This window comes from Lissotriton helveticus, chromosome 3_1, assembly GCF_964261635.1.
Source record: "Lissotriton helveticus chromosome 3_1, aLisHel1.1, whole genome shotgun sequence".
Taxonomy (NCBI): Eukaryota; Metazoa; Chordata; class Amphibia; order Caudata; family Salamandridae; genus Lissotriton; species Lissotriton helveticus.
This window is the reverse complement of record NC_136061.1, coordinates 1585923204-1585946192: the sequence shown is the minus strand read 5'-3', so window position 1 is coordinate 1585946192 and position 22989 is coordinate 1585923204. Positions and strand designations below refer to the sequence as shown.

The 22989-nt window shown below is 43.4% G+C and overlaps 1 protein-coding gene across 7 annotated transcripts in view; it reads right to left on the bottom strand.

Annotated features, from left to right (window-relative positions):
• USP28 (ubiquitin specific peptidase 28) overlaps positions 1–21020 on the bottom strand; it is a 505647-nt gene extending 484627 nt beyond the window's left edge. For 5 of the 7 annotated variants that reach the window (XM_078682344.1, XM_078682347.1, XM_078682345.1 and 2 more), the window contains exon 1: positions 20813–20997. In XM_078682344.1, the coding sequence (XP_078538470.1) occupies positions 20813–20866 (54 nt within the window). In that variant the 5' untranslated portion in view covers positions 20867–20997. Of the gene's footprint in view, positions 1–20812 lie in introns of all 7 variants that reach the window. The other 2 variants (XM_078682349.1, XM_078682350.1) reach the window with 2 other exon arrangements.
• Positions 21021–22989: the final 1969 nt, after the last annotated feature.

Genomic DNA, 22989 nt, shown 5'->3' with positions numbered 1-22989 from the left:
AGTGGCGAAAGATATAACTGACAATTCATGATCTGCTAGGAGTTGAATTTGTCCACCCTGGCGTTTAAAAAGATCCCACCAGGTGGTGTGCCACTGGGAAAATTCCTTAGTGTTTCAGCCACGTCCAGATAAATAGAGCCTCCTGAAACAGGGTCTGTGACCCCGCCCCACCCTGCTCGTTGTGGTACCACGCCAGTTGTGTTGTCCGTGAGCACCTGCACTAGCCTCCCTTTTGGATGGCAGGAAGAATTTCACTGCCAAGTGGAAGGCCCGAGACTCCATACAGTTCAAAGAGAGCCAAGCCTCCGTTGGAGACTATGTTCCTCTTATCTTTAGATCACCCAGATGGCCTTCCTAACCCAGAAGCGATGCATTGGTCCACATTGTTAGTTCTCAGTCAGGAAAGGGCTCTGCTAGTGACCCAATCGTGGTCAAGCAGACACCATGGCACGTCATTTGCAGTCTCCTCAAAATCTGGATGTGGTCGGAGAGGTCATGCTGATGCTGTACCGACTTAGCCTTCGGATCCCACTGCAAAGCCAAAATAGTCTACCTGACATGCTTGACCAGCAGGATGCAGGAGGCCATAAGTCCCAGCAGCCTTTAGAGTCATCCTCACGGAGATTCAGGGCAGAGGCTAAATCACCCTGAACTCAGTTGGGGTGGGGGGATGGGTTAAAACTCTGATGAAAGGGAGAGTCTGAAAAGGAGTCAGGTGAGACTTCAGCACATTGATAGTGACCCCAAGGATATCAAGAGGTTCGCTGTAGTATGGAGGTGGGTGATGACTGCATGGGACAAGCCCATCTTTGGCAGTCAGTCATTGAGGTAGGAGAAGACTAGCACACCCACAATCCATATATGTGCTGCAACAACCACCATAATTTTGCTGAATAACCAACAGACACTGGTGAGACAAAAAGGGGAGTAAGGCAAAGTGAAAGTGCTTCTGCCCCACCGAGAACCAAAGACTGCCTGTGGGCCTGCAGAAAGGGGATGTGAAAATAGGCATCCTTCAGGTCAAATTCTACCGATCAGTCTCCAGAGTTGAGGGCAGACAAAACAAGAGTGAGAGTGAGCATCTTGAATTTGTACTTGTTCAGAAAGGCTTTGAGAAGGCAAAGGTCTAAAATAGGGCAAAGGCCTCCATTCTTCTTTTGCACCAGAAAGTAGCAGTAGGAATAACCAGCGCTTACCTCTGATTCCAGTGCATCTCTATGGCCCCTTTGGCATATAAGGCCTGCACTTCCTGCTGCAAGAATGACAGGTAATCCTCGGTCAGCCACGGGGAAGGTGTAGCAGGTGAAAAGAAGCGGTAAGGCTTAACATCGCTGGACAACTTGTACGACTCACTTTTATAAAGTGATGGCTTGCCACCCGGTAGAAAATGCCAAATCTTGCTTCTAGCAGTGTGGACGTGCACCTTGAAAGACACACCGAAGAGGTTTTGCAGGTGAAGGGACAAGGAAATGTATGCATGCTGTGCCTGCCGTCAGCATTGCCTATGGGTATTGTGACCTCGGCCACAATAGGAGAGTAGAGTCTGCTGGGCTGGTTGCATGGGTGGGTGAGAAAGAGAGTGCCTACAATAGCCACAGAGGGGGCGGTACACTTGTGCAACTGATGCACCACTGCAGATAGGCCAAAAGGAGCACATTGCGGACCACTGTCTTTAAAGAATTAGATCAGCATTTGAATTCTTGGCCAAGAGCCTCCAAAGAGCATGTCCATTAAGGAACCTGTAGACCTCATCCAGGAGTGTCTCCTAGGTGTTAACACTGCTGTCGACTGCCTAACCAAGGCAATCTGTAGTACCCAATTCACAACAAATCAAGAATGTTACTGCATCGTGGCCATCCTGAATGGGGTGGCACAAGTCATTTGGTACTGCATTAAGGACCTGAGGGACAGAAACCCAAAGAGGATGAGTAAAATGTCTGGTAGGCAGCTGGCATTGACAGATTGAAGGCAGGCAGCTTGAGAGCATGTGCTTCCCAAATATTTTAAGGCACTTGGATTCTCTATCCTGTGGGGTGGTTGGAAACGCATTGGAGTTGATCTTGCGCATGATGCCTGTACTACCAAGTTTATTCTGGGTCAGATGTCACTAAGGCTTGGTCATCTGTGCCAGGGTGGTTGTGCTGCACTATCTGCTTTTTTACCGGGGGTAGAACATGGCTTCGCCCATGTTCTATGGAGGGTGTTTGTGAGGGACTCACTGAAGAGTTGTAGGGGTTCAGTGTTAGTTTTCCGGGTTCGAGGACTTCAGGTAATGTTTTCACCTTCATAGTGGGAAATCGGAGATCAAGAACCTCAGCAGTCTTCCGCATCACAATGCAAAGGAGGCACTTCCTTCTGTAGCAGGTCCAAGAGATAAGCTCCGTGTCTGGAAAAGTATCCAGGCCATTGACTTCTGCAGCTCAGCATATCAGTCATCATCAATACAGAGTTGAGAAAATTCACCATCTTCATCATAGTCATCTTTATCTGAATCTGTGCCAAAAAGATTATGGGTGATCTGGGCCCTTCCCTGAGGCAAGGACTATTTATCAGAATCTGATGGGTTGCCATAAGGCTGCGGCCCACTGAAATCCGGGCCTTAATTCAGTTGAAGTCGAAGCAGAGTCAGCTGTGAGTCAAGACAGCACTATTGGTTTTGCTTTGCCATCTGGTATCAATGCTCAACGGGCTTGCTTAGAGTGTGGTGCAAAGACAGGCGTCAGCACTAAAGCTGACGCCTCTGCAAGACCCACCTCCAAAACCATGAACGTCCCTGCGTAATGTAGAATAATAACAGGGTTGTAGTGAGAGAGGACTACTTGCGTAACACAAAGGCAGGGTTACGTATTGTATACAAACTCCTATAGGTGTGTGAAAAGCACCCATTTAGATTTATGTGGGTTTCTAAAAAACGTACCCCCAGCAATTTTCTCTTTTTTCTTTTTCAATTCTGTACTGTCAAGCACATTAATGCTCGGCATACCTTTTTGAACTCTTGTCTTCGCCTGGTGAGGAGGAGCTGCCCGTTGGACTGCTGAAAGTTGTGGTCGCCCTTGGGGCCGAGGACTGCTCGCCGGACCCGCTTCGCGGGTCCCGCTTCGCAGCGCGAGGAGGGTGACTGTCTGCACCTGGAGTGGAGCGGGAGGGGCGCGGATCGAACTGCAGCAGGGCTGTGAGCTGTGCAACAGGGACTCCATATCCCAGGAGTCCCTGCACCAACCAATCTGTTACACCTGGTCAGCTCTCCCTGCTTGCCACGCCCCCTGCCCCCGAAGCGCTGAAAAGCAGTGAGACCTGAAACGTTCGTGTGATACATTTTGGAACTCTTGTCTTCGCCTGGTGAGGAGGAGCTGCCCGTTGGACTGCTGAAAGCTGTGGTCTCCCTTGGGGCCGAGGCCTGCTTGCCGGACCCGCTTCGCGGGTCCCGCTTCGCAGCGCGAGGAGGGTGACTGTCTGCACCTGTAGTGGAGCGGGAGGGGCGCGGATCAAACTGCAGCAGGGCTGCGAGCTGTGCAACAGGGACACCATATCCCAGGAGTCCCTGCACCGACCAATCTGTTACACCTGGTCTGCTCTCCCTGCTTGCCACGCCCCCCGCCCTCTCCCTACCCTTCTTAATAGGATTAGTATACCGCTGCGCGGGAGAAGGGCGGGAGAAGGGCGGGAGAAGGGCGGGAGAAGGGCGGGGCCGTCTGCGGCCGTCAGAGGCCAGAAGAGGCTGGGCTGGGCCATGGACTTTGGCACCCTTCTTTCTGGACCTTGTCAAGTTAAGAGATATATATTTTAACATCTTAATTTTTGCGTTTTGTGGTATTTTTTGGATGCACTTGATTTAGAAGTAGTTTTCCTGGGTGACTTTTTATCTGTTATATTAGTTTTCGTGTATACATCTTCTAGTGTCTCAGGTTTCTGAAAATGTCGAAACTTAGGTCGGCAAAATTACCGACCGATACCAGGAGTATGGATAACTATCTAGTCAAGGTGGTTAGTAAAATTAATAAAGAAAGGCGACTCTCATTATATACGGTAAGCCCCACGGCTTCTCCTACAAGTTCGATACCCCCTCTAGTTCCCACACTTCCAGTAGATAGTGGCAATGAAGATCCGATTGTAATCGCTTTTAATGATATATCCCCAGTAGAGTTACAGGATGAGCGGGAAGAATTAGATGATCTTTCTCAGTGTTCGACCCCATTACCCTCTCCTAGGCCTTCGCCGGCCCCATCGCCTATACGTAGAGCTGTGAGGGAATGTAGAAAGGCACCTGTAAAGCGGATAGGGGTCAGGAAACCAAAAAAGACAGGGACCATATCCTCCAGTTCAGGGTGTACTACTGAACCTGCTAATAAGGCTGAGTTGTCTTATCTGCTCCCTGCCCATATTGAGTTATTGGCAAGCATAATTGAATCCAAACTCGAACTTTTGATTAAACCTCTTGTAGTAAAATTAGATCAGGTTACACAAGAGGTTTCTAGATTAGGGGATCTTTTAAACTCACATATAACTCGGACTAAAACACACAAGAGTGATAATGCTGGCAACAATGTAATGGGAGGTGCAGGTAGCTCCAGTAGAGGGGGGATTGGGAGTAGGGGCGCAACACAGACTATACCAGTCACTCAACCACCAGTGGCATCAGCCCCCCCCCTCACTTCCAAGCTTAGCACCAGTTAATCAACCATCTCCCCCGAATTTGGGCAGCCAGAACACAATAGCTGGGGGAAACAACGGAGAGAGAAACGCGCCCAAGAAAAGAACTACAGTAAATCTCCCTCCAGAGTGTGTTCCATACACAGTTGTATTAACAAATGTCCCTGAGGTTGACTCTTATCTCGCTGATCCTTGGCTAGAAACACATGCGGCCCTAAAAAATAAATCATTAGCGTGGCTGAATAGGAACTGTGGTTTTCCATTCGCTTTCTCAAATGACATAATTTCCACACGTAGAGTTAGCTGGATAGGTAATTCTAGGAAGAACTCTGGGGGGGCTGCATTATTATAAATTTCAAGCACCCGCAACATGTCGCCAGAGTCCTGCTTAGAGCAGCTTCCTTACCCATAGCAGATAACATGGTATGCGCACGGCCTCTTGGGGTTTTCAATAACCATCTAACCCACACCCAGTTTTCACAACCTAACTGGCCCAAGTTCCCTGACTTCGTAAAGAGACGGGGAGACGTATGCCCTGTGCCAAATGCTTCTCAGCCCTCAAATACTATGGATCCTTATTGTTATCAGCTGGCTAGCTCGTATAATCAATTTGATCAAGCCCTATCACTATCCAGTCGTTACACCCCTTTAGCCTCACTGGAGGAAAATGATTGACGTTTAATTGAACTTAGAATTACATCTTTGCCCTTATCATCTACCTTCAGAATTGTAACCTGGAATATAGCTGGGATTTAGGCTAAGGCTGGAAATGATGTCTGGACTAATTTTCTAAAAAGCTTTGACATTATTGTTTTACAAGAAACTTGGGACCAGTTTAATAGCTTTTCTTTAGATGGATAGTGTCATTTTTGCATCCCAGCTACCAGTAGTGCCGCGGGTAGAGCGAAGGGCGGCCTACTAAGTCTATTTAAGCTTGACATTAAAGGCACTTTTTTGCAGTGTAACTCAGGATGTGAGAATTGTCTAATTGTTGAACTTTCTACCCAGGATAAAGCTAAGATTTTATTTATAAATTTCTATAATTCTAATACAAATGAGTGCACCGTTTATAATTTGGATGTCTTGGATAAATTCTTGTCAGTCTACAGTGTAAATGTAAATACTTTTGAAATAATATTCCTTGGGGATTTTAATATCCACCCATGCTCCCTACCATGTATTAGTTTTGAGGAAGAAGGCCCTCTTTACTCTTCCTCTATCCATCTGGAACATACTAGAGGGGAGTGTCTAGAAAATGTCCTGGCCAGATGGAACTTATATGAGTCGGGTTGCGGGGATGGTAAAAATAGGCCCCCTACATTTAAGGGAATAGATGATGGTACTATCATTGACTACATTTTTATGTCTTCTTTTTGGCTGTGTAAGGTTTTAACTTATAACACTGAGGTCTCGGTTTTTAGTGACCATAACCCTGTGTTTATGGAAATAATGCCCACTGACTTACTTTCAATGAAAACGGTGACACATAGAGGTGGCCTAAATGTGACCGTTAAAGATCAGGGACGGAGGCTAAAATGGACAAATATAGTCCCTGAAACTTTTTTGAAAGAGGTACTGCATAAAGTCGAGGATGAAGTAGCGATATGTTTAGCAAATCAGGTGCAAAAAAAAGAAGTGGTTCTTGCTTTTGATAACATATGCATTGCAAATAATTACAATCTACTTGCTGGCCCAAGACAGAAGCCGCCCCAGGGCAAGAAGTGGTTTAACAAAATATGTTCAAAGGCACATGGTGAACTACTTAGAGCCCTGAAGGTCACTCCAAAAGATAGAGCCAAAATAGCTAGTTTAAGGAAGGCGTATACAAAAGCCATCCTTGAAAGAAAAAAGGAGCTGAAAGATGATGCCTGGGCCCAATTACTTGACCCAGATACTCTAAAAAATAGTGGATTATTCTGGAAAATTGTACACCAACCATTATTCTCGGGCGAGGAGAATTCCCCACTCGAGACTAATATTCCAGACTAGGGCTGGATAAAACACTTTGGAAAAATATACTCTGACCCTAGTAATAATTCGCAAATAGGAGTCATCACTTTCACCGTCGAGGGCCCTGCTGTAACCTTTGAGGCTGCAGAAGTGGAAAGGGCGATAGACCTGACCTTGAAAAACAAGGCTCCAGGACCTGATGGGGTCCCTGCAGATGTTTTTAAATGTGCTCCAAAATTCTGGTCAAAGATATTGTGTAATGTTTTTAACGCTTTAACCCATGACAATATACCGGCCTCATGGAAACAATCATTATTCCGGTTTACAAAAAAGGTAATAGGCAGGACCCCTCCTGTTATAGACCCATCTCTCTAATTGACTCTTCTGTAAAAATACTGGGACGGGTCATTCTGTCAAAATTGAATGAATGGGTGAATGAGAGAGGGATCCTATCAAATGTCCAATATGGGTTTAGACCGAAGAGGAGCACATTAGATCAAGGTCTTAATTTACATCTGCTAGTGGAAAACTATACTAAGGCCAAGGAGGGGTCCATGTACCTGGGGTTCATGGACCTCTCGTCAGCTTTTGACCTTGTAAATCGGTCAAAGTTGTGGCAAATTCTACTAGATATGGGCCTTGACAGGGCCCTAGTTTACCTTCTGGCGGAACTACATTCTGGGCTATTAGCGTCGGTCAGAGTCACTTCGGAGGGCCGCTGTACTAGTCATTTTAACTCAGATAGAGGGGTCAGGCAAGGGTGCATCCTGGCCCCCCTTTTATTTACGATATATATAAATGCCCTGGAACCCGCACTAAAGGAGGCCTCCCTTGACATTCCGCGTGTAGGAGAACTTGGTATTCCAGTCCTCCTATACGCGGATGATGCTGTCCTACTTTCACGGACTGGAGTCGGTCTACAACGACTTCTGGATGTCTTCGAGAACTTTATGGGTTCCTTGGACCTCAAGATAAATGCTAAGAAGTCTCAAATTATGATAATGGGTAGGTGTTCTAGGAAGAGGTACTCTAAAACTTTTTATCTGTGGAAAAAAAGAACTATGTAGAGTACCTACTTTCCCATATCTGGGGATCACTTTTGATGAGAGAGGAAACTGGGGTCCACATCTAAAAAACAGAAATATTTCCCTGGCAAGATCCTCTTCAACGCTACAGGGTTTCTCGAGAAAACTGGGGGCTAGACCAATTGCAACAATATTGAAAATCTATAAAGCAAAGTGTCTTGCAGTGGCTACGTATGGTAGTACAATCTGGGGATATTGTTCCACGGATTGTTTACAGATTACCGAGAACAGATTTTTGAGATCTGTTCTTTCTGTGCCACAGTCTACCCCGTCATATACAACCCACACTGAACTTGGAGTGGGTTTTATATCAGATTTGATAAAAATAGCCCCCTTAGTAGCATGGTTGAAGATATGGTTGAATCAGGAAATTCCCCTAAACCACATCATTTTGAAAGACTGTTTACAGCTCGATAGATGCAATAAAATTCTGTGGTTGGCATATATTAAAAATAGCTTTGCCAAATTAGGGAGACCTGAGCTTTTTTCCTCACCAGAGTTGATAACATTAAAGGACATTGCACTAATTAAGGGCGCAATGGGTGAAATGCTAACTCTGGAACGAGAACAAATGGAATTTTAAAAAAAACACTGTGAGGGCTAATATCATTATATCTACCCAAGTAGGTCCAGAAATGTATTTAAAAGTTGTAAATCGACCATATCATAGGTTCCTCCTAACTAGATTCCGATTTGATTTGATTCATTTTAACCTCGGTTACTTCCCAAACTGGAGTACCCCTGAAAATGCAATGCCGTGTTCTTGTGATAACTTCTCTACCCAGAACACAATGCATTTTCTGATGTTCTGTGGTCATTACACGGAATTAAGGGCGAAATTTTTGATCACCATTTCAAAGGAGGCTGGGTTTATTCAAGTCAGGCCAGCCCTTCAGTTTTTACAATTATTGCAGACCCCTAGGATCATGTTTCACGTTGCCAGCTTTTTAGTGGGTGCTGTTAGGATTAAGACCAGGAATATGATTAATAATTCCTAAATGTTGTATTGTACAGGGATGTAATTGAGTATTAGGCTTATACAATGATAATGTTTACAGAATGAAAGCGAGCTGTGAGTATCTAGCATGTATGATGTTTTGTATTCTCTCAAATGATGACCTCATTTTATGAATTTTTATGATCTTTTAAAGGAAATTTTTAAACTATTGATACATTTTTTACTGTGTATAATTAATTCTGATTTTATCTTGTATATCTTAGGTATTGTAGTATATGTAAACTTTGTATAGTATTATTGTCTTTTTATGATATTGATTTATCGAAATAAAGTATTTTGACTGACTGACTGTCATCATCAATACAGAGTTGAGAAAATTCACCATCTTCATCATAGTCATCTTTATCTGAATCTGTGCCAAAAAGATTATGGGTGATCTGGGCCCTTCCCTGAGGCAAGGACTATGTATCAGAATCTGATGGGTTGCCATAAGGCTGCGGCCTACTGAAATCCGGGCCTTAATTCAGTTGAAGTCGAAGCAGAGTCAGCTGTGAGTCAAGACAGCACTATTGGTTTTGCTTTGCCATCTGGTATCAATGCTCAACGGGCTTGCTTAGAGTGTGGTGCAAAGACGGGCGTCAGCACTAAAGCTGTTGCCAATCTGTAGCAGGTTCAAGAAGTACCAGCTAGCACCAACAGTGGGCCCCCCGGCGCAAATGCAGGTGGAGATCCTTGTAGATACTTGTGTTCCGAAAGCACGCCAGAGGAATCAGGCAGTGTGCGCCGAAGAGAAGCAGCATAACTTCGTATAACTCGTAGATTTGTTGCTGCCTCACAATGGGGTCCAGAAAGTCGGGATTCCCCAGAACAAGAATGGGAATAGGCTCCGAAGGAGATTGAGTTCAAGAGCAAGTATTAGAGGCACTTTAAGCCCTCTAGCCTTTTCAGGCGTTTGAGAACAACAGAAAGGGGCAGAGTCCCATTTCGACTTTTTGTACTTCCTCTGTAATTTATCCATGGACTTCGATTGTGACTAAGATCTACCACAATTGACTTCAGGAGAAGGGCCTTACCTTTGAGAGATTACCCTGTGGGGTCTTCTGGGACTTGGCGACATACTGCTGCACCTCAGAGTGCCGAATAACTTTCAGATTCATCGAGGCAGAGTTGCTACAGGTTTTGGGAGTCGTCACCTGAACTCAAGCACCAAAGACTAATCTGATGGAGATCTGTCACAGACCATTTCTTTCCCAAAAACTTATCAAGCTGCAATGCCAAAAGAAGTACAAACACAAAATATTACAACCCCCACGGCTTGAAATGTAGGAAAGAATCCTAATAATCAAAGCAAGCACTACGTTTCACCCCATCAACAAATTAAGCTACAAAGACAGACAGAAGCTGTGCACATCCACTAAAAGGAATGGCCCAATCTAAAACATGCCAAAAACACATTGAGCCAAAACCAGAGGGGTAGGACCCAATTAAATGGCCAAGAGAGTGACACAAAGACCTTTTCTGTAGGTTATGTGTTTTGTGTGAAGAGTCTCGTGCTGACATGAGGTCAGGCCCTCTGCTAAGCTGCATTTTGCAAGACTTTTTAGGTTTTTAGAACCTGATTTGATTTATTTTTCCTGGTGCTGCTTTTGTGACCACAGGTAACAAAGGCGTAACCACTGATGGCAAGGGCAGCACCACTGTACCGGTATCAATGGTTAAACCAAGTGTAGCCACTACTATCCACATAGATGAGCATGGGATGTGTTGGATTTGGCCTTTTTTGCAGGGTCATCCCTGAACTTTTTGCCTTTCCCATCTATTTTTTCTCACTTGTAGGCTGTTTTATGACTCGGAGCACTTTACCACTGCTGATCAGTGCTAAAGTGCATATGCTCTCCCCATTGTAAACTGATGTATGGATTAGTGACTCCATGCTTGGATGATTTGGTTTACTTCTCAGACTCTAGTACAGTGCACCGAGTGTCCCCAGGGCTTGTCAGCCAAATGCTGCTAGTGGGCTTGCAGCACTGGTGGTGCCACCCACAGAAGCAACCTTATAAAACGTTTCTCAGGTCTGCCATAGCAGAACCTGTGTGTAGTCTAGTACTGCCATGCTGACTGGACAAATGCACTCACTTGCCAGTCCATAAGCCTTCCCTTTTCTTCATATCAGACACCCCTATGTTAGTCCCAAGGACAGGGTGCATTGTAAGTATAAGGTAGGACAAGCCCTGATGTGTGTGGCATGCCCTAACAGTGAATTACAGCCATTTTCGTTTTCCACTATTGCAAGGCTACCTATTCCCCATAGGCCAGAATAGGCAGTTTGATTATTACATCTGATAATCCTAACAGATTCAGGGAACATGATAGAAATTCGAGTTTAGTATGCCTGAACTCAGAATGATAAAAATCATCTTTTAATGAAGTTGGTTTTAACATTCTGTGTTTGGAAATACCACTTTTAGAAAGTAGGTATTTTCTTGTATAACTATCCCAGCCTGCCTCTGCAAGGTTGTGTATTCCTTGTCTGGAGTTGTTTGAGGGAGATTCCAGGAGACAGGGCGAGTCAGCCCAGTGCTGAATAGATAGATCTGCATCTAGATGGGTGGGAGGAGTTGCACCTGGGACCTGAATAGGGCTGTGTCTTCCCTCCACAATGCTGGCTCCACCTCTTGTGGTCCGTCTGATGTCTCTGCCCTGCACTGAGAAAGGTGAGAAGGAGTAATGTCAACAGAGTGCTCCAGGGATGTGCCTTCCCGCCACAATGCTGGCTCCACTTCATGTGGGGCGTCTTGATGGTTCTGCCCTGCACTGTGAAAGGAAGGAAGGAAGGAGTCATGTTAACAGAGTGCTCCGGAACTGGTATGGACTAGGCAAAGGTTCCTCTGCCCTCAGAGGACAAAGGATTTTGGGGTATAAGTATTGGGACCCTGATCCCAAGAATGTAGATCACTTTTGGACAACAAGAAGAAACCTTTGCTGAGGAGAGGAACCTGAAGAAACTGAGGGAAGACTATCCCTAAGCTGAAGTGCTGCGTGGGGGATTGGCCTGCAGTGGTTGCCTGACTGCCAAAGAAAGGAGAAAGGAACTTTGTGTGCTTTATTTCAACTTGTGAAGTATCTCCAAGGGCTTGAGAGAAGAGCTTGCCTCCTGCTGAAGTCTCAAGGACGATTCAGAAAAGGGGGTGGTGATGAACAGAGTGTCTGAATTAAGCAGACCACTCTTACCCAGTCAAAAGATCAGGGCTTGATCCATCACCGTTATTTAGCTCACTGCCCCATCCCAGCTCAGAACCTGGCTATATGCAAATTAGTCTGTCCCTGGCCCAGTGCATCATGGGAACAGGGCAGACCAAACTACCAAGCCAATTCTTCACCAGAAAGGAGACAAGCTACCGGGGACCGGTTTCTGGCATTTCAGCCTCATCGGCCCGGTTTGCTTGAATCCTGATGGAGCAGTGAGCAAGGGACTCATGTCTGAGTATACCCTGCCACACCTGTAGTGGCCAAAAACGATTCAGAAAAGGGGGTGGTGATGAACAGAGTGTCTGAATTAAGCAGACCACTCTTACCCAGTCCAAAGATCAGGGCTTGATCCATCACAGTTATTTAGCTCACTGCCCCATCCCAGCTCAGAACCTGGCTATATGCAAATTAGTCTGTCCCTGGCCCAGTGCATCATGGGAACAGGGCAGACCAAACTACCAAGCCAATTCTTCACCAGAAAGGAGACAAGCTACCGGGGACCGGTTTCTGGTATTTCAGCCTCGTCGGCCCGGCTTGCTTGAATCCTGATGGAGCAGTGATCAAGGGACTCATGTCTGAGTATACCCTGCCACACCTAGAATTGGCTTGGTAGTTTGGTTTGCCCTGTTCCCATCATGCACTGGGACAGGAACAGACTAATTTGCATATAGCCAAGTTCTGAGCTGGGATGGTGCAGTGAGCTAAAAAACGGTGATGGATCAAGCCCTGATCTTTGGACTGGGTAAGAGTGGTCTGCTTAATTCAGGCACTCTGTTCATCACCACCCCCTTTTCTGAATCTTTTTGTCCACCATAAGCGTGGAAGGGTATACTCAGATGTGAGTCCCTTGCTCATTGCACCATCAGGATTCAAGCAAGCCGGGCCGACGACGCCTGAAATGGCAGAAACCGGTCCCCGGAAGCTTGTTTCCTTCCCAGTATAAGAATTGGCTTGGTAGTTTGGTTTGCCCTGTTCCCATTATGCACTGGGACAGGAACAGACTAATTTGCATATAGCCAAGTTCTGAGCTGGGATGGTGCAGTGAGCTAAAAAACGGTGATGGATCAAGCCCTGATCTTTGGACTGGGTAAGAGTGGTCTGCTTAATTCAGGCACTCTGTTCATCACCACCCCCTTTTCTGAATCATTTTGTCCACCATAAGCGTGGAAGGGTATACTCAGATGTGAGTCCCTTGCTCATTGCACCATCAGGATTCAAGCAAGCCGGGCCGACGACGCCTGAAATGGCAGAAACTGGTCCCCGGAAGCTTGTTTCCTTCCCAGTATAAGAATTGGCTTGGTAGTTTGGTTTGCCCTGTTCCCATCATGCACTGGGACAGGAACAGACTAATTTGCATATAGCCAAGTTCTGAGCTGGGATGGTGCAGTGAGCTAAAAAACGGTGATGGATCAAGCCCTGATCTTTGGACTGGGTAAGAGTGGTCTGCTTAATTCAGGCACTCTGTTCATCACCACCCCCTTTTCTAAATCGAAGTCTCAAGGACAACAGACTTCAACCCCCAGCTCCCCAGAGTTCTTTTGAAGTGCCTGCTGCTGTTTTGGGCCTTCTGAGGGACTGCGTGTCCCAAGGAGCTGGAAGCGCGACTCAAGAGGGAGACGTGTGTCGCAGCATCGTGAATGTCGCAGCTGCAGCTGACACGTTGCACCACATCGCAAGAAACGTCCCGCAACCCCGAAGAAGCGTGTCGCCATCGCATCATGGATGTCGCGGCTGTAGCTGACGCATTCCACCGCATTAAGAGAAGCGGCTCGCAATGAGGAAGAAGCGTGTCGCCGTCGCAGCCGCCGCATCACTGAGTAAGGATGTCGCTGCTGTAGCTGTCGCATTGCTCCACATCACAAGAAGAGCCTCGCATCCACAGAGAAGCGTGCCACCGTCGGAGCTGCTGCCGTCGCATCACTGAACAAGGGTGTCACTGCTGCAGTTGTCGCATTGAGCCAAGACTTCTTGCAACATTGGAGAATCGTGCCGCATCAGGAAGAACTTGACGTCTTTTATTTCTTTGCACTGGATCTTTGCCGCATTTCTATCTTGCAACACTTTCGTTGCCCTGCTGAGTGTCGCATCTTAAGGTACATTGACTCAAAGTGTCGCATTTTAAGAACTAAAGAGAACTAAGCTAAACCTACCATTTTAAGTACAGTATTGTGGATTTTGGTCATTTATGGTCTTGTGTTAAATCTATATAAAGAACACTTATTTTTAATATACAACTTGTGTGGTGTCCATCTGTAGCGTTGTCACTTGATTACTGTACATGTTCACAAATGCTTTACACACTGCCTCTGAGATAAGCCTGTCTGCTCGTGCCAAGCTACCAAGGGGGTGAAGCAGGGGTTATTTTAGGAGTGTACCCCCTTACCCTGACTAGAGGCAAGGGTCCCTATTTGTCACAAGTACCTACCTGTGCCAACTAGAGACCCCCAAATCTAACAGGTTGCTAGTTCGGAGTTATAATGTTCAGCACCCCACTACCTAGATGGTGCACATGTAAAAACACACATATTAGGTACAAAAAAAAGGGAATGGGATGGAAGACAAACGCTAAAAAAAATTAATAAGGGGGAAGACCATGGGATATTTATATTCCTGTCATAATCCTTGAATAAACGCAAACAAAGCAACATTTAAGCATCTCTGGCTCAATAACTGCCACTTATTGACACATGTCCAGAAAGCTGAATGCCTTACTTTTGAGCTTTAATACTCCCATTCTCCAAGGCCAACAGCTGAATAACACTAATAATACTTATAAACTATGAAACGGTTCGAAGTTGTCTTCCTCAGACGTATGTGAGCCAACAGTTTTCCTTAGACTTCAGGAGAGTAAAACATTGTACGGCATGCCATTATATCCTGAAAAGGTGTCTCTGTTAAAAAGTGAAATACTTTGAAGGTGAAAAAACCTGCGAGGTAATAATTAATAAAACCAGGATAAAACATATTCAGGTTAAAATAGGTTTTAGTCCACTGTAGCTAAGTCAACAAAATGTCCGACCTGACGTAGCAACAACCCCAGAGGTGGTGTGATGAACTTGGCACCAGTAAGAATTCATTAAAATATTTAACATAAGAATGTTGCATCTTTTGCAAAACATCTTCGGTGTGTCCTACAGACAATTGCCAGAAGTGACCACTGCCAAGACAGCTATAGCACAGTTTATCACACACAACTCAAAAAACACACTTTGTTAAAATATATCTGAAGCCACTTACACCACACTAAAACGTTAAAATCGATTCTGTTTGTCTTGAAATCAGTATTATTAACAGTTCTGCCCATAAGCACTCTGCCTTACCCTACGTTGGTACCCAAAGCAGGAAAAACAACCCATTCAAGGTCATAAGCTACCAACTGGCAAAGAGTAAAAGTCAAAGATTAAGAAAGTGACGTGATATGGCTCAGAAACCAATGGCATTCATCATCTCAAAAAATGGCAACTTTTAAACAAAACCAAAGAAGCCAACATCTGTCCTTTTTTTAAAACTAACATGCCACAAAATTCAGCACTATCACGGGAAACCCTCCAGTTAGATACTCCAATACCTGAAAATGAAACAACTTACCCGGCTATAAAAGATTTCATACGAGAAAATCTAAAGTAACCTCCAAAACAGAAACCTATATCTCCCAATACTGAAAACACTCCTACAGCAGCCAGTCAACATATTCACCACTCTCAAACTTTTAACCACACAAAGCCAAGTCCACCACATAGTAGCCTTACTGTAAGGGGTATCCTTTTTAACACCTAATACATATCAACTTATGTTCCTGCACAAATATACTCAAATTCCATAAATCTTCAGGTCTGCATCTCATAAGTTACTTGATGAAATACCCCCACTCTGGTTAACAAACTCCTGATCAGCTTCTCAAACCCAGTGTTGCATAATGGCATTCAGAAAGCAACAGAACCACCAACCATCTTTACTAATATTTAATCAGTAACATTCAGCTTGAAAAAGGGTAGTTTCACCACAGGGGGTCATAGAAATTTTGAAATCTGAATTAATTAGGTAAAATGCCATAAATTTGCATTAATATTTTCACAAACTGCAACCATGCACTTTTTGTTTACTGCGAAGGTGCAAGTAAGTATTATCTGCATTTCATACTCTCACTCTAAATGTATATACCCATATACCAAAGCTTCAGAATGCAGAGTCACTGAATATATGAGATCTGGTTAATGCTTGATCTGGAGAGAGAGCATTCTGAAATCCCATTCATGGATTTGGCATCTAGGACTACCACCAATGTCTACAGAATTTTATCAGTAGGTCCTGTATTTGTATGTCATGACCAGTAAAAAAAAAACACACAGGACGCTCAGAAAATCCGGTATTTTTCCTCCTTTGAAATGTAAAGTTGCAAAAGTAAATGCAAGAAGAAAACACCGCAAAATGATTTGTCTACACTATCTCTAAACTATTTTAAAAGCAACAAAAGTCAGAACTGGAATGGTGAACAAAAAATAGAAAAAAGGTACAAAAAAAACAAAGGGTTTTACACACATTCTTATGCAGGCTCCAGATCCAGAACTGCAAATAATCTAAGAACATGAAAAAATGGCCGGTATTTGTCTCAGATAAATTTGGCAACTTTACACAATTACGTGACATGCGGAGTTCGACAATTCATTACACAGAACATAGGTTTTGTTGCACAGCAGGTTACTTCTTTGCAACACCAAGCTAACCATGAATACTTTTAGAGAGTATAATATGGATGAGCACTTCCATCTCAAATGCTGGGTCTCCTTCGAAGAGAGGTCTTTACAGAAATTATGCATTGTGTACAGTACAGCTATAGGCTAGCTTCAGGTTACAATCAGAAATAAACCGACTTCTGATCAGTTCTAACAGTAACCCAACGGTACTCTTAAATGTTTAGCTTAATCTCAGTCAAACCTAATTTGACGTTTTAAACAGGATAAAACTTTGTCACATGTGAGGATGCCTTTCCACAGATCACCATTCATTACACTGGACAGCTGCGTCATACGTTCCAACTGGTAAGAGTCTAAAGAAAACAGTCCGAGGATTCATGCAGTACTATCTGGTTTCACATACGTTTCTATATTGAGACCATGATGTAGCGATATTGAAACCAAAGCAGAATTGAGCTTGTTCACTGCTCCAAAAACACAATTGTGACAGGATAATGACCTAAGAGCTTAAGTTGTGTTCGGACAAATATAGAAGCATTTGCTGTACTTCCATTACAATGTACAAAGCATTACAAGAGTGGAAGATTCTACAACATGTTCCACTGCACACAGGGTGCTCATAATGAAATGAAAAGCAACATTCACTTTAATGCATTGGAGCAGACAAATACATTCACCAATTACTTACTGTATGTTTTAGAAGAACAAGTTACAATGCACATCAAATTGGTTTCACAAAATGCAGTCCGACGACTCATTAGATTTAAGGCAAAATTACTTCAAAATAGCATTTGAAACAATGCATTTTTAATAAGCTTATCATGTAACTGAAGTCTTGCAGACACCATCTTACTTCTAAAATAAAGAGGCAAACAACTTATTACAGGTTGATATTAATTCTGACTTCCTACTGACTAAAACTATAAGTTACAATCCCAATACTGGGCATCAACAACCTTTACGAATATGGTTCAGATAAATTAAATAAGATATGCTCCTTTGAATACTACAAACACAATATAGATAGAGTAAAACTAAAACCACTGGTTGCACATTAAACTTTTTTTATGCCAAGATCGTAGTGGGCTTTATTTCTGTATGACCAATGTCTCTAGAACTGACGTTCTTCTGTTAATTTCTCAAATAAACTAGTCAATAGGCTGCAGAAAAACAGGCTTCCTTGTGCTTGAGAATCTTCTCTCATTGTCAAGAAAAATTCAAAAGGGGACAAATGTGTGTGTGAGATAAAACCTAGATGTTTACTTACAAATTGATTCAAGTTTCTGTTCCTCACATTTTGAGAAACAGGATTATGCCTTTAGGACAACTATGCCCTTTAACCCACTACAGTCACTCCATTCAACAGAAAGATAGTGGCCGAAATTTAGCTGTATTTGCTCTATATGAATGGAGCTTAAATTTTGATCAAAACAGAACCAAAATGCCCTCATTTGCAGAAAAAAACGTTACATACTACTGCCAACGTCTCAACTGGATCAACAGTACTTTGTCAGCAATAGAAAGTCGGCTCTACTATTATTACAATCTGAAGCAACCCAGTACAAGGTAGGGACTCTTTAGCTTATAATTCAATACAATATCCCAGAACAAATATACAAATAATATGATGATTTAAGGTACAACTCGAATCATTCCACCAGGGCATTGCAAACCAGACAGCATCGGGTAAAAAGTATTGTTTAACAGACAGGATAATGCACAAGGTAAATTCCTTTTAAAACTGGGTGTCAGTCACATCACATTAGATGTGGCTCCACTGATGAAAATATTGTACATTCGATTTTTGCCTGGAGGTGAAGATCTGTTAGGTAAATACTGAAGAATCAGAAGGAATACTGGAAAACATGTTTAACTGATGTATTAAGCCTTTGTAGGGTTTGGTCTTGTGCTAGAGAGAAATGTTTGCAGCCAAGTGGAAGAGAGCAGTGTTTCCGGATATGCATACAGGAAGGAAAAGAACTACTGCAAGGTATCTGAAAAAGCAACTTGTGCTACTAAATGATGTCAAAGAATGATCAAGAAAGTCTGACAGCCTTCCAATAACTTATGTCAACATACAGTGATGGTAATGAGAAGGATTTATTCTATCGGAGTTCAAGTACTATTCTAATGAAAAGTTATTGCATGTGACTAATCCATAAGACCATCTATATAGGGGATGTTGCAAATCACTACAGTGGTTGGTTGCTGTATTTTGTAGGAACATATACCACAGTATTCAAGTACAACAACATACCCATAAAAAAAAGAAACTGACAAAAGTACAAATCACAATTTAAAGAGACATAGATAACGTCATATGTCATTGCTCAGATAATACCATGCCATGTGTGTTTGAATACCAATTTGAAACTTATACAAACTGAGACACTTCAAAATTCCAAGCATCAGATGAAGCATAGACACAGTATCAAAATCCATAACACTCCTAAAACGTTTGGTATCCAAGGGCTTAATTGTTCCGTTTTAGATATTTCAGAAGTGTGATGTTTGACAATGTGGTTTTTGGCTGAGATATCATTACAAAGACAAGCAATAAACGATACCTTAATGACGCTGGTTTAAACAGCAAAATGATCATTAAAGCGCACTACGTGTGTCACAATGGATAGGGACAGTTGCTTTTTAAAAACAATAAATAAAGACGGACTGGCAATTAAGCGTACACAAGGGATTCAATGATCTCTGAACAAGTGGTACATAGTAGCAAGCGATGGGATGGCAATATATGCTCATTAGTAATTGAGATAGTGATTGAGTGGTAGAAGAAACAGCTTCTGTGAAAATGGAGACACCAAACATGACTAGAACCACAGTAAAAGGGTGGAAGCCTGTAAACGAGGGAAAAGGGAGTGCTTTGCCAATCAGGGTGGATACCAACAAACTATTAATGGGAGTAGTGGATGTACCGTATAAAGGTCAACAATCTGCATTTGCTGGTCACTAAGTAGTAATTTTATAGGTAGGAATGTCAGAGAAAGGGAGTTTGGTATCTTATTGATGGGGTTGATACTGGTATTATGGAAGATGTGGTAGATGCCAGTTATTGGGCTATTTCATTCATGTCATTGCAAAAGCAAGGAAGAGAGCATTTGACACCGATCTAAGGTAAGAATTTGTTGTGAAGATTATTTGTGGATGGATGTAAAAAATTGTGGAAAGACTCTTGGATTAATTATAGTTTAGAGGCAGTTAATCTGTAGCATGAATTTGGCATTGGGGTGCTACAGGTGCAGTGTCAGTTACTAGGAGGGTAAATAGTGCTTGATTGTTTAGGGCAAGAGGTGACATCGTGGGGCTGAGAAATTAGGCTTGACTTACCATGGTGAGGTTAATTAGGGTGGCACTTATCTTGAGAGCAAAAGTGAATTTTTTTTGTGGGTTAGGTATAACGAGCACATAAGAAGTAAGGATTGCCCTAATGCTGCAGAACCTTTGGAGGAATGTCCAAAATGGATTACCATGTTTGGGACCTACTGTGAAGTTAGGTAGAGCGTATCACTTATAGGATACACGTTCCAGAGTTGCTACCTACTCTTGGATTGGAGTGACACTTATAGTGAAGGATAGAGGTGACGCATTGTGGGAGACTGGCACCAGGTGTGCTCCATTCAAGGGAATTGGTGCCAGCCAGGCAACCTTTTATTTGGAGCGCACATATTTAATTTGGTTGGTACCTCGTACGGCGGGCGATAGTTTCAAAGGAGGTCATTGACAGGCGCGAGAGTCGTGAGTGCCACGGGCTACGTAACAGCCGTTATCTGTGGCATGGGAGCCTACTACCGGGGGGTGCATTTTACGAACATGAAAAATATGTGTTCTATTAATACAGCAGCTATGGATGAGATCTGCTGTGCCTATTGAGGGTTTCAACGGCAAGTGTGCAAACTAATGTTTTAAGGAGCGGTCGACACGCACAATGCGGGGCATGGGATACAGAAGGTAAAAGTGTGGCTTGGGTTCATGTATTGTCTGACAGACTGTGTTCCAAACGGTGAGGGCAAATCAGGTTTGCACAGGGGAAGCTGAGGAACGACCTGTTGACTGGAAGACTGGGTTGTACCATATATGTCACTAGACAATTCGTCTCCATGTACTTCACATGCTACTGCAGTGCACCCTGTCTCTATTACCCAGGTCCTCTGTCCCTATGTCGCCCCCCCCCTGCCTCCCCGTAGCCTTACTGCCCTTGCCCCATCACTTACAACAGTGCCTCCGGGCTCGGGCGCGCTGTCCTCGTCTTGCAGCTCGGCTGTCATAGCCGGACCGGAGTGTCCGCCTCTCTCCCGGAGCCTGCCTCCTCCCCCCGTGGCTACAGCTGCACCGTCCGGAGACCGGACACCCAAAAGTAGCAAAGGCAGCAGTCCAGCACCAGCAGCCGGACTCTAGGGGGCGGAGACACAGACAGAGGGTATGGAGTGTAGACACAGAAGAAAGACTGTCAAGCACTGAGCCGTGACACTAAAGAAGGACAACGCGCTCCTGAGTAACGAATTGGTGTACACCGGTCGAATCTTCGCTTAAAATCCTGTACCGTAAACGCTATAGATGTTGTATACTGACCCCTTGCTATTATTTCTGTATTACAAAATGTATATGGAATTTTAACTTATACTTTAGTTTATTACATGTTTCATTATATTTGTTGTATATATTAATATTTGATAACATCGCTACATTTAGTAAGATATTTTTTGAGAAAAAAGAAAGATAGTATTCAATATTGTGTCCTCAGTAATACAATGATCACTCTTCTAAGATGGCCTCTTACATTGGTGCACTCAACCTAGCCTCCACATTTCAACTGGCTAACCGTCTTGGAAGAGTGCTGTTAGTTCATAGAATGCTGTGGATACACACTAGAGGCAGGGCCACTATAAATATGCGGCAGGGAAGGGTCAAATTATGCAGCAGGGTTGAGTAAATTATATGGCAAGAAAACCCTATATGTGGCGTAATGCCGCACATTTTGTAATCATATTTCTTCATTATTTTTTTATTTTTTTACACTTGTTAACGCTAAGCATTGATTGCTGTGGTATTGGCTTGTTCGTGCATGTCGCGTGAGGTATGTACAATGTGTGTGGTAGATTGAGGACCGGGGGAGAATTTGTGAGTAGGGGCAAGGTGTATGTTGCCAATAAGGGTGCAACTATTTTGGGTTGGCCACATATCATGGACTTGGGTCTAAAGATTGATGCGAGTTTGGAGTGCCCTGTATTTGCTGTACAGTATGAGAATGAGAGCGAGAAAATACATGCTTATGCTGATACTCTGAGCTTAAGAAAATGTACTCTGATGTTTTGACTGATGGTATAGGCAAAACGGTGAAATTTAAAAATAAAATTATTTTACGAGATGGTGTGTGCCCTATAAGACAAAAGCTTAATTATCGTAAAAAGTTAGGGTACATCCTTAAAAAATTGTGTAAGGATGAAATTATTGAGCCAGTGCAAAGCTCAGATTGGGTTTCTCCAATGGTGATTTCCCTTAAGACCAATGGCGATCTACGTTTATGTGTGGACTTGAGGTGTTTGAATGAGGCTATTTGTGTTGATACGTTTCCTCTTCCTAACTTACAACAATTAAAGTTTGCTGTTGGTGGTTCTACCTGGTTTTCTAAGATAGATTTGGCAAGTGCGTATCACCAAATTGAATTGGATGAGAACTCAAAGCACTGCACAGTCTTTGACTCCTGAAGGCATGTTTAGGTATCGACGTATGCCTTTTGGATTAGCGAGTGCTTCAGCTGTTTTCCAGAGGGAAATGTCAAAAATTTTGCATGGGATTGATGGAGCAAAAGTCTTCCAAGATGATATTTTGATCTTCGGCAAGAAGAAAGAATCCCATGACAAGTATCTGCTTGCTGTTTTGAAGGCTCTTAGGGAACATGGTTTAACTGTTAGGAATGAGAAGTGTATATTTGGTAAATGTGAGGTGGAATATCTTGGCCATGTTATATCCAAGGATGGTATTCGACCTAAAATCATTCATGTGGAAGCAATTTTATCTGCTCCAGAACCAAAGAACAAGGAACAATTAATGTCCTTTCTGGGCCTTACCGAGTTTTACTCACGTTTCATTGAAAACTATGCATTCTAATTGGAACCGTTGAGGGCTTTACTCAAGGAAAAGTGTATCATTTGTGTGGAATCAACAACAGAAACAATGTTTTGGAAATGTTAAGAAGGAGATCTCTGTAACTCCATGTTTGAAACCCTTCATGCCTTCAGCTGATTGTATGTTGTCTGTGGATGCTTCCGGTTATGGAATTGGTGCTGTGTTTTCACAACATACTAAGAATGAGAAATGGGTGGTGGCATATGTTTCTCGCATGTTAACACCATCTGAACGGAATTATTCTGTGATCAAGAAAGAATTG